Source organism: Bison bison, unplaced genomic scaffold, assembly GCF_000754665.1.
Source record: "Bison bison bison isolate TAMUID 2011002044 unplaced genomic scaffold, Bison_UMD1.0 scf7180017864516, whole genome shotgun sequence".
NCBI classification, from domain to species: Eukaryota; Metazoa; Chordata; class Mammalia; order Artiodactyla; family Bovidae; genus Bison; species Bison bison.
The window spans coordinates 10,642,216-10,654,001 of record NW_011495069.1 but is presented as its reverse complement, the minus strand read 5'-3'; the positions used below and the strand labels follow the sequence as shown (position 1 = coordinate 10,654,001).

Sequence of the window (11,786 nt, the reverse complement as noted above, 5' to 3'; positions counted from 1 at the left end):
CCCTGGGATTCTCCAGGCAAGAACACTGGTGTGGGTTGCCATTTCCTTCCCCAATGCATGAAAGTGAAAAGTGAAAGTGAAGTCGCTCAGTCGTGCCCCACTCTTAGCGACCCATGGACTGCAGCCTACCCGGCTTCTCCGTCCATGGGATTTTCCAGGCAAGAGTACTGGAGTGGGGTGCCATTGCCTTCTCCGAAACTACACAGCTGGTATTTGCCAAAGGCTGGACTTGAGTTCAGGATAATCTGACCATATTCTTTCCCCAGCAGTTTATTGTGAAAAATTCCAAACATAAAAATTAAAAGAGCTGCCATAGCAAACACCCTTATATATATATACACACACACACACATACACACATCCACCACTTTTTAAAAAATATTTACTTTACCAAATGACAATCCATCCACATCCTTACCCATTTATCATCTTTTTTTGTTTTTGTTGATATTTTTTCTTATTTTTTTTAAATAATGAAAGTATGATAACATTTACAGGAGATGGAAAATACAGGTACATCCTTATTTTCTGATACATTTCAAAGTAAGTTGCAGATATTGGTACATTTTTCTCAATTATTTTAACACGCTTATTATTAGAGTTCAATTACTGCATAGTTTTTTCCTTTTAAGTTACACACAATGAAATGCACAAATTCTTCTAGATGCTGAGTTATTTCCACCACAGATTAATTTTGTGTATTTTAGAACTGACTCAGTGGAAACATCCTGATGCTGGGAAAGACTGAAAGGCAAAAGGAAAAGAGGGTGGCAGAGGATAAGATGGCTAGATAGAATCACCAACTCAAAGGACATGAACTTAAGCAAACTCCAGAAATTTTAAGTCATATACTGTATACGTATACCATACATATACATAAACTGTATGTGTATACCAGTATTTACATATCTACCTATTCAGATACCTGGACTGCAGTTTGGGGCCATTGTCCCACATGCTATCAGGCTTCCCAGGTGGCACAGTGGTAAAGAATCCGCCTGCCAATGCAGGAGATGCAAGAGATGCGCGTTTGATCCTGGGCCTGGAAGATCCCCTGGAGTAGGAAATGGCAACCCACTCCTGCATTCTTGTCGGGAAAATTCCGTAGGCAGAGAAGCCACCAAGAGTCGGACACAACTGAGGGACTGAGCTCGCACGCATGCACACGCGTGCACACACACACACACTCACACAAAATGTGCTATACATATTCAAGTCCTTTTCATGCTAGTTACACGTTTTCATTTCTCTTGAGTAAATACCTAAGACTAGACTTGCTAAGGAGAAGGCAATGGCACCCCACTCCAATACTCTTGCCTGGAAAATCCCATGGACGGAGGAGCCTGGTGGGCTGCAGTCCATGGGGTCACAAAGAGTCGGACATGACTGAGCGACTTCACTTTCACTTTTCACTTTCATGCATTGGAGAAGGAAATGGCAACCCACCTAGTGTTCTTGCCTGGAGAATCCCAGGGACAGGGAAGCCTGGTGGGCTGCAGTCTATGGGGTTGCACAGAGTCGGACACTACTGAAGCGACTTAGCAGCAGCAGCAGCAGCAGACTTGGTAAGGCAGATGTACTAAAGATATATGGACTTCCTGGTGGTCCAGTGGTTAAGAATCCACCTACCGATGCAGGGGACACAGGTTCCATCTCTGTTCGGGGAAGATCCCACATGCCTCAGAGCAATTAAGCCTATGTGCCACAACTCCTGAAGCCCACGTGAATAGAGCCCCTGCTCTGCAACGAGAAGCCACTGCAATGAGAAGCCTACGCACTAGAGCGCAGCCCCCACTCACAGCAGCTAGAGAAAGCCGGTGCTCAGCAACAAAGACCCAGTGCAGCCAAAACTCAAGTTGTTGGTTTTTTTTTTTAAGGAAAAAAATAAAAAAGATACTGCCAGATACTTGTCCCCAGTGGCTGTAACATTTTCTAGTCCCACCAGTGATGGAAGAGATGTGGTTATTTCACATGCAAATGTATTCTTTTTCTTTGCTGAATTAAAAAAATTGTCATTAAGGATTACATTACATTGAAAAAGGTTATAGCAACTCACTCTAGTATTCTTCCCTGGAGAATCCCACAGACAGAGGAGACTGGTGGGCTAGTCCATGGGGCTGTAGAGTCAGGCACGACTGAGCACGCACACAGTTACATAAAATGTTATCATTTCAGCTATTTTTTAACTGTACAGTTCTGTGGTATTAAGTATTTTGCAACCAATCACTACATTGTTAAGCACTATGCTTTACTGTGCATTACTTTTTCTTGGGTCTTATTTTTTCCCTGTATTTTGTTCCTTGTTTTTAATTTACATTTATTTACAGTATTCTCACAAGGCACTTCAAAGTCTTTGTCATATGAGGCACAGTGCACATGTAATATGTATGTTGGTGCCACCATAAAAAACAGCTAGGGTTTAGTAATCAATGGTTGCTATTTCTGGTTTAGTCGCTAAGTCATGTCCTACTCTTTTGTGACCCCATGGATTATAGCCCGCCAGGCTCCTCTGTTCATGGGATTTCCCAGGCATATGGAAGTTGGTTGCCATTTCCTATTCCAGGGGATAGTCCTGACCCAGAGATTGAACCCTAGTCTCCTGCACTGGCAGGAAGATTCTTTACCACTCAGTCACCAGGGAAGCCCAATGGCAGGAAAGGATGATTTCAATTCTTAATAAAGATTAAAATGTGAGAACCTATGTCAGTGTTCTGGAAAGTATTACAGAATGTATTTTCATGCCAGTAGCTGATTTATCAGGGTTTGCTGTCTGTAAGAATAAGAAAGTACCTGTTTACCAAATAGCCAAAGACTAGGCTGCACTTCCTATCTCCCATCATTTTTCAACTGACTGATGCTTTAGCAAGCTGCTTTAGTACTCGGCACAGAGTAGATACTCACTAAATACTGTCTTTTTTTTTTGCCTATGTGAAAGTATTCTTCACATTTTGTTTTGTGTAGGTATTTACTGTCTCATTCCCCTATTCGAAAGTAGTAAAATCCATGAGAAGAGGGACTATTTCTGGGTTATTTCAGCCATGTGTCCAGGAAATCTAGAACAGTGGCACATAGGTAGTGTTTCACATGAGAGTTAAGGGTACTCATGAACTTGGAGAACACAGCTGAATTAGAGTCCTGGCTTCTCATTTAGAAGCTGTGTAAATTTAAGACAGCTATTAAGCTTCTCTAATAACAGTACTTAGCTCAGAGGTTTTTGTGATTTTAAAGTGCTTATTACCTAGCAGATCATAATCTATTTATATTTACCAAGCATATACCATATGCCAGACATTGTGGTAAACCTTGACCGTGAATTAATGGCACTTAATCCTCACCAGGACTCTATGAGGTAGGTGCTTTCATTATGTCTATTTTTACAGACAAGAGGGAGAGATTAAGTCACTTGCTCAAAGTCACACACAGCAGACAAGAGCTTTCAAACCCAGACTGCCTCAAGTCATCTGTACACCACCAAATGTTAACATCATTATGACAACTATTACTAGAGGTCAAAGCCCTGACCCTCCGCGATGTTAACTTTCTCTTGAATGACACACGCAGCGCGATCTATAAAGTAGAACGAAGACTGAAGTAAGAGGACAAACCCAGTGAGGCGGTTTCGGATAATTTTGACGCTCATCACTGTCTCCCCCATGGTAGCAAAGGCTCTGGAGATGAAGTTCTCATCCATGTAGGGCTCCAGCTGCGTAAACACAAGAGCAGAGCGGGTCGGGCCACATCCAGACTCCTCGCTTCCCGGATCCGGAGCCCCTCCGCCCGCAGCCCGGGGTGGGCTGCACGCTGCTGGCGGGCGGGAGTGGGGTTGGGGGTGCGGGGGAAGAGATTTCCATGCGCAGAATGATTTGAACCCCTGCGTTCCCGGTCCCTCGCCTTCTTTTCCTTTAAATGTGCTCCTTTGTAGAAGCCGCCCCCCTTGGATGGAGGAATCCATCCCTCCAGTCCCAGAACCAGGGGCGCTCTTCAACCCTTAGGATTCCTCCTATTCTAACCGCCCCCAAACCCTCCTTTTCCCCTCCGCGAACCCAGGCGGGGCCCCCAAGACCCCTCCCCCTCCGAGTCAGCCCCCTTCACCTACACGCTGGGACTGAATTGGGCGTCACCTAAAAGAACTGCCCCTCTCCAAGCACTTCCACCCTTCGAGGACCCTTCCCCTCAGTCTTGGCCCCCCCGGTACCTAAATAACTGGGACTCGCGCCGGCGTCGCCTAAAAGAACTCCCCTACCCATTCACGTCCACCCTTTTGGAGATTCGAGGGCCCTCCCCCCTCGGCCCCTTTCTTCCTCGCGACGCTAACATTCCTGCGCCACAGACACAGGAAGCCGCTCTCACTCACGTCGCCCATCCACAGGCTGGCCGCCATGCCCGCGGCCCCGCCGGGACTCTGTGGGCTCCCAGAGCTGGCGCGGAAGCGGGAGCCACCGAACCGGGACCTCCACGGAGCATGCGCCTCGACCGCCTTCTGCGCATGCTCCGCAGCTCGGCGCGCAGGACCGCGCCCGCGTGCCGCTCCGGGTTTTTCCGGCTCCCGGCGGGCAGGTCCCAAGACTGGAGCCCGCGGGAGGGAGCGGGGCAGACCCTGCCCTGCGCTGGGCTGTGGGTGGAGCTGGTGACTAGCTTTCTCGGGTTTCTATTTAAACACACATGTACAGATAAAATTACAGAATTTTACGCTCCTTGTTAAAAAAAAAAAAGCAAATATAAGCACTTTTTTTCCCCCCTTCAAGTAAAAGATCTCCTTTGGGAGTCTGGACGTTTCAGTTCCACTCACTCAGGCAAATTACTAACTGGTCCGCTCCAGCCACCCCTTCACACTGCATTTCCCAGTTTGCAAGAGATTTCTGTTGACTGCTGCGCTGGGAGTCTTCCATCATTCCCTGGGGAGCAGGGAGGGCAGAATTACAGCGAGTGTAAATTGGGGCAACTGTGTCATCTCAAACCAGTCTTCAAGTCTTGTCACTTTCTGGCGTCTCACTTCTACACTAATCCAAACCGCCAGTTCTAACCTGTCCCAAAACAGTGACCTGCCACAGAAGGCCCTCAGTAAACACCATTTCTAGATAATCCTGACAATTTGACTTCTAATCTGGGAGTGTCCCAGGCCTTCACCTCAGTTTAATACCCGTTTCCTAGAATGTGAAACTTCTATGAGAATTGTTATCTCCAGGTGTGAAAGTCACTCCAAGTGCTTGAGGATCCATTTCCGAGGCTCCTTCTGGGCTGATGGGCCACTTGAGCCCTTCCTTGACAGTATATAAATCCCAAATTTGGGGTGTTTGGACCCAAAGTCAAGCTCTGGTGGATGCAGCTTTAAATCCAATCACAAGTTGCCAAATTTCCAGTTTTTTTCTATTCACTTCCACAGTACTGTAGTCTTTAGGTGCTTTGACTATAGACTCGAACAAATAGAGCCCAAATCCAAGCCCTCCTCACTATTTTGGGTAACAGTAGCACTTGGTTCCCCTGCCGGCTCAGTGGTAAAGAATCCACTGGCCAGTGCAGGAGACACAGGTTCCATCTGTATATGGGGAAGATCCCCTGGAGAAGGAAATGGCAACCCTCTCCAGTGTTCTTGCCTGGGAAATACCACGGAAGAAAAAAAAAAAAGTAAAAAAAGAAATACCACGGAAGGAGGAACCTGGCGGGCTATAGTCCAAAGGGTCGAAGAGTCGAACTCGAGTTAGCAACTAACCAACAACAAAGAGCAGTGCTTACCTTGAGGCACCCACTCCAGGACTCCTGCCTGGAAAATCCCACGGACTGAGGAGCCTGGGAGGCTACAGTCCATGGGGTCGCAAAGAGTCGGACACAACTGAGTGACTTCACTTCACCTTGTGCCATGTTTTGCTTGGCCAAGCAGTGTGGCATGTAGGATCTCAATTCCCAGACCAGGGATCAAACCCATGCCCCCTGCATTGGAATTGTCTTCACCACTGGCCTGCCAGCGAAGTCCCAAACTGTGTTTGTTGTGAGGAGAAAATGACAAGTTGGGAAAACATTTGGCCTAATGCTGGCTTCTAATAAGTCCTCCAACACGGCAGTTGGAGGCCTTAGAATTATAACTGATAAATAGCACTACCTACCAACCCCTGTGCTTTTTGCTTACTATTTTTAAATTTCATTTTACATGTGGAAGATTTTTACATATTTATTTTTAATTTAGAATGTAAGTTTTATCAGACAGGATTCCTTCTTTGCTGTTTCTAATCAAATTTCCACAAGAATGTCGGGGATATGTTAGACGTCTTTGTTGGCAAAGTAATGTCTCTGCTTTTTAATATGCTGTCTAGGTTGGTCATAGCTTTTCTTCCAAGGAGTATTTCACCAACAAAGGTCCATATAGTCAAAACTCTGGTTTTTCCAGTCGTCATGTATGGATCTGAGAGTTGGACCATAAGGCTAAGCGCCGAAGAATCAATGCTTTTGAACTGTGGTGTTGGAGAAGACTCTCAAGAGTCCCTTGGACTGCAAGATCAAACCCGTCAGTCCTAAAGGAAATCAGTCCTGAATATTCATTGCAAGGACTGATGCACCTGATTCGAAGAAATGACTCACTGGAAAAGTCCCTGATGCTAGGAAAGCTTGAAGGCAGAAGGGGACAGAGGATGAGATGGTTGGATGGCATCACAGACTCGATGGACATGAATTTGAGCAAGCTCCAGGGGTTGGTAATAGACAGGGAAGTCTGGGGTGCTGCAGTCCATGCGGTTGCAGAGTCAGACACAACTGAGCGACTGAACTGAGACACCGGAAAAAAAATTAATTTTATGTCAAACAATAAACAGCTGTCCCTTACCCTACCTATCCCTTATCCCAACCTTTTCCCTAAAATATGTGTATTTCTAAATAATATACTTTAAAAGACAATTTGACTGTCCTGGGTCTTCGTTGCTGTGCCGGCTTTTCTCCAGTTGTGGAGAGTGGAGGCTACGCTCTAGTTGTAGCGCACAGGCTTCTCACTGTGGTAGCTTCTCTTGTTGTGGAGCACAGGCCCTAGGGCACGAGGGCTTCAGTAGTTGGGGCCGCAGGACTCTAGAGCACAGGCTCGATAGTTGTGGCGGGGGCTTAGTTGCTCTGCAGTACGAGGGATCTTCCAGCAACAGGGATCAAACCGGTGTCTCCTGCATTGGCAGACAGGTTCTTTACCACTGAGCCGCCAGGGAAGCCCTCAATAATATAATTTCTATTCATTTGTAGTTTCAGATATTTTAGGGACGTCCCCTCAGACATACACACTTTTCCGTCTTCTGATTGCAATTTGTTAATTGTACTACATTATTATGATTGTAAATAGTATTTACAGCTGAGCCATATGTGGTGATTACATTTGTTTTGCGGTAGTCAATCCAGGTTGGAGGAGGATAGGGGAAAAGGTAAAACTTAAGAGTACTTGACACGTTTGAACGTAAAAAAGGAGATTCATACTTCTGATAGACTATGACACTGAATTATTGAACAACACTTATACCAAAAAAGTAAGCAAGTGAAAAAACAAGGCAATTATGAACCACAGGGAATTTTGAAATGTGCAACGGTTGTAACAGCAAAGACTTGTGGAGCCTTTACTTTGTGCCTGATACTTTTCTAATATACATAAAGCACCTACAGAGAGCTTTATAACTGTTACATACAATACATATCAGGGCTTCACTGATAGCTCAGTTGATAAAGAATCCACCTGCAATGCAGGATACCCCAGCTTAATTCCTGGGTTGGGAAGATCTGATGGAGAAAGGATAGGCTACCCACTCTAGTACTCTTTGGCTTCCCTTGTGGCTCAGCTAGATAAAGAATCCACCTGCAATGTGGGAAACCTGGATTCAATCCCTGGGTTGGGAAGATCCCCTGGAGAAGGGAAAGGCTACCCATTCCAGTATTCTGGCCTGGAGAATTCCACAGACTGTATAGCCTACGGGGTCCCAAAGAGTCGGACACGACTGAGTGACTTTCACTACAATACAAGGAAAAGAAAGGCAGCTAGATCTCAAGTTAGTTACTTGAACTCCCAGGGACATTTTCCTGAGGGACAGCAGTTCCGACTTCACAAGGCTGATGTGAGGATGAAATGAGCTATTATTGTATGCAAAGTGCTCAGTACAGTGCCTGGGCCATTTAAGTCTCAATCCACAAGAGTTGTTTTTAAGGAGAAAGTACTTTCAATCTGCTGTATGTCAAAAGGGAAAGCTTCAATAAATCTAATCCAAATGGACTTTTTTGGGGGGCAGGGGAAGGAAGAGCAGACACACAGTGCCTCTCTACAGTGAAAATATTAAAGTCGAAAGTTGTGATTTTTTTCCCTTCTAGAAGTCCATTTCTAATCAGGATAGGACCTGCATTGAAACTAAAAGTTCGAGGAAAAAACAATCACAGAAAACATTTTAAGTTACTTTACATCATATTCATTTTTCCAAGAGTAGCTGACATCAAGAATCCTCCTGGCACTAATAAAACTTCCCTGCTGTACATATTTAGACCTCCTATATTAGCACTGTCCACTGTGACTTTCTGCAATTATAGAAATGTTCTATAAATTTCTGTATTTGCATAGCCCCCAAACCATAGGCACTAGCTGCTTTTGACTACTGAGGACTTGCAATATGGCTAATAAAATTGAGGAAGTTCATTTTACATTTTTACAAATTTAAATTAAATCTAAATAACCACAAGTAGCTATTGACCACCATACTGGACAGGTCAGCTTTATGTGACTTGGTTGCTCAAATGCCTGTGAAAATCTACACCATTATGCATAAGTTGTTATTGTGCAGTTAATCATGTTTAATCAGTTACACTAGCTTTTGAAATGATACATCATTAAACTTAGTGTAAGTATCTCTAGAGATGTATTGTACTCAAAAATCTTGGTTTCAAATTAGGATATTAAAAAGATCCACCCCATGTCTCACATACTGTACAATATAATTTTTTAAAAATCCAGTGATTCTTGAAACATAAATACCTAAGAAAAACCAATCAACTCATTTTGATTTGTCTAGAACAGCCACTGTTTCATACAAAAAAAAAAACAAAAACAAAACAACAAATAACAAAAAATGAACAGCTGGCACATACCAGGAGTTCTTGACATCACTGAAGTCCTAGTCTTCCCCAGGTCTACAGGCATGGGGTCATTCTGCCCTTCCCAACACAGCAGGTGCTCCCTTAAAAAAGCAGGGAGTGTGTAGAAAATAAGTGGCCTGTTTTATAAAACTCTAAATTTATTCAAAGTGTTAAAAGATTTCACTCTCTCCTCCAAAATACTTTACATTTAAAAAAAAGAAAATCAAAACCCTTTCCTGTTTTTTCTGCCACTGTACATGCTGCTGTTTCCCTTTCTGGAGACCAGCCTCTACCCCTCCAACCCTCTTCCCCTCCCTCCCTTCACTCTCAATATTGCTTTAAGTTTGTTTATAAAGCCCTCCTTCCCCTCTCCCCACAAGTCCTGCCCTGCAGGCACAGCTGCCTTTCCAGATTTCAGGCCCTTGGCTGCAGGTGAGGCAGGATGGATGGGGGAGACTGCAGACAAGGCCTGAAGGACAGAATGCTTTGTGCTTCTGGGAGAAAGGTGGATTGGCTTTTTTCTTGATCAAACAGAGGAGCCCTGTTTTTCTTTTTGCCCCATGGGCACCTGTTCAGGGCCAAATATTTGGCTTGGGGTTGCCCATGGCTGGGTAGCCTTCCCCTTCTCCAGTTTCCCCCAGGCATAGGTCCATGACAGCTGGGTCTGACGACTGTACCGTGTGTCCGCCTGTGGGTTGTGAAGGACGGGAAGAGTGGCACAGGACTAGAGCGGGGCTTGATGGAGCCTGACTTCTCAGCGTTATCTGGGCACCAAACACGCAGGGGAGGAAGTTTTGGTTTTGGAGAGGCAAAACCAGGGTCAGCCAGTGCCATAGAAGTAGGGATGAGCAGGAAGGTCTGACCATATGGCTGTGGGGTGAGCAATGTTCTTTCTGATAAAAACCCCTCCCCTCTCTTCCATCTATCCCACCCTCATCCTGTAGGTCCCAGGATGATTCCAGAAAAGAGGGGGGCATAAAGGGGAGAAGGGTTCTGTTCTGCTGATGAGGAAAAGGCAGGAGGTGACAGAGTACTTGGGGCTGGGAGAGGCCTGCTGGAACACGCAGTCGTCACGGCTTCCCTGTTCCAAGAGGGAGGTTGGGGGGGCCAGGAACCAGGCCCTCACAGGCTTCACCAGCTCTGTTCCTTGTCCTTGACTAGTAAGACTGTGTGCTGGCCCCCGCTGGACACAGTTAAGACCACCCGGTTCTCCAGCTGTTTGCCTGTCATCTCCACGGGGCTCCAGGCATCTTCGTCCTGTCCCGTGCCCAGTTGGTAGTTGGTGCCCATGCCCCAGGCGAAAACACGACCTATAGGGGAAAGAAACAGGGGCAGCTGTCTCGAGGATCCCCAGCCCCAGCTTTCTTCTGCAGAGTGAGAAGCCTGGCACATGAGGGTGCCTTCTGGGCTTGGCCTGAGGCAGCCTGGCAATGTCCCAGCCTCCGGGGAGTTCAGAGAAGCTGGGAGGAGGCAAGGAGATGATGGACAAAAAAGAGCTTTGTCAACCAGAGACCACAGCCCTTATGCATTGACAAAGACTTCTCCCTGCTCCCAGGCAGACCTTTCAAGGCCTGACAATGACTGGTCATTCCCCAAACCCCTACATCACCTCCATTCCCTGAACCACCTGCCTTTGAGACTGTTCTGGACGTTCTCCTTTCCTTACCATTAAGGACTAAACCTTCAAGGTGCAGCGAGCCCCACTTCCCCAGGAACTCTTTCTGGACAGTCCCGGATCCAGCAGCTCTGCCAGCCCACTTTCTCAAGGCCTCCAAGTCTGCTCCCTCAGGCTTTGGCAACAACTTGTCCACACCCCCCTCTGCTGTGCTTGCCAGGACCCCAACTACTAAGCTTTCTTTCTCCTAATGATATTTTAAGTACAACTCCCTGGGAAGCTGGCAGTTACTAGTTGGTATAAAAAAAGGGTCACCAAGATATAAATGTAAAGGCATGCCTGTGTGAGGAGTCTGGAGACCTGGGTTCCAGTCCTGCCTGTCCGTGCCTGTGTGTTCAGTTGTATCTGACTCTTCGTGACTCCATGGACTGTGACCACCAGGCTCCTCTGTCCATGGGAATTTCCAGGCAAGAATACTGGAGTGCATTGCCATTTCCTTCTCCAGGGGATCTTCCCGACTCAGGGATCGAACCCACAACTCCTGTATCTCTTGCACTGGCAGGTAGATTCTTTACCACTGAGCCACCCAGGAAGCCTTGCCTATGTGGGCCTCAGTAATTAATATATCCCCTTGGCTCCAACACATTAAAATAATTTTAATAATGTGTTTACCCACTTTATGTCATCGAAGCCAGAACTTCTATCAGGACAAAAACAACGTCATCACAAATACTGCTTCCCACATCTTAGTTCCATAGAATGGTGGGCAATGGAACCTGCCAGGCACTCTGCTAAGAATCATGACCCCCAGACCCCAACCAGACCGACTGTGGGCGGTCCCACTCACCATCCTTGGTCACAGCATACCCCACAGAAGCTCCACAAGCCACTGAGGAGACCGTGGGCAGCCTGGGGATCAGGGTGGGTACGCTCTTCTCCTCAGCACCTTCCCCAAGGCCCAGCCGCCCATACTCAGCCCGGCCCAGGCTGTATGCTTTTCCTGTGGGAGGAGGGAGAGAGATGAAGAATAGCAGACGGTATGATCCAGGTAGGCTGGGTGGGCACTGATATCCACGGGAGCGGGGCCCACAAT

At 46.4% G+C, this 11,786-nt stretch overlaps 2 protein-coding genes across 6 annotated transcripts in view; both read right to left on the bottom strand.

Annotated features, from left to right (window-relative positions):
* TRNAU1AP (tRNA selenocysteine 1 associated protein 1) overlaps positions 1 to 4,484 on the bottom strand; it is a 26,151-nt gene extending 21,667 nt beyond the window's left edge. For both annotated transcript variants that reach the window (XM_010830180.1, XM_010830179.1), the window contains exons 1-2: positions 4,355 to 4,484; positions 3,606 to 3,703 (exon numbers count right to left, since the gene is read on the bottom strand). In XM_010830180.1, coding sequence (XP_010828482.1) covers positions 3,606 to 3,703; positions 4,355 to 4,381 — 125 coding nt within the window. In that variant the 5' untranslated portion in view covers positions 4,382 to 4,484. The remainder of the gene's footprint in view (positions 1 to 3,605; positions 3,704 to 4,354) is intronic.
* Positions 4,485 to 7,934: 3,450 nt separating this feature from the next.
* Positions 7,935 to 11,786, bottom strand: part of RCC1 (regulator of chromosome condensation 1) — a 21,040-nt gene continuing 17,188 nt past the window's right edge. For all 4 annotated transcript variants that reach the window (XM_010830178.1, XM_010830175.1, XM_010830174.1 and 1 more), the window contains 2 exons: positions 11,541 to 11,693; positions 7,935 to 10,388 (listed from right to left, as the gene is read on the bottom strand). In XM_010830178.1, coding sequence (XP_010828480.1) covers positions 10,210 to 10,388; positions 11,541 to 11,693 — 332 coding nt within the window. In that variant the 3' untranslated portion in view covers positions 7,935 to 10,209. The remainder of the gene's footprint in view (positions 10,389 to 11,540; positions 11,694 to 11,786) is intronic.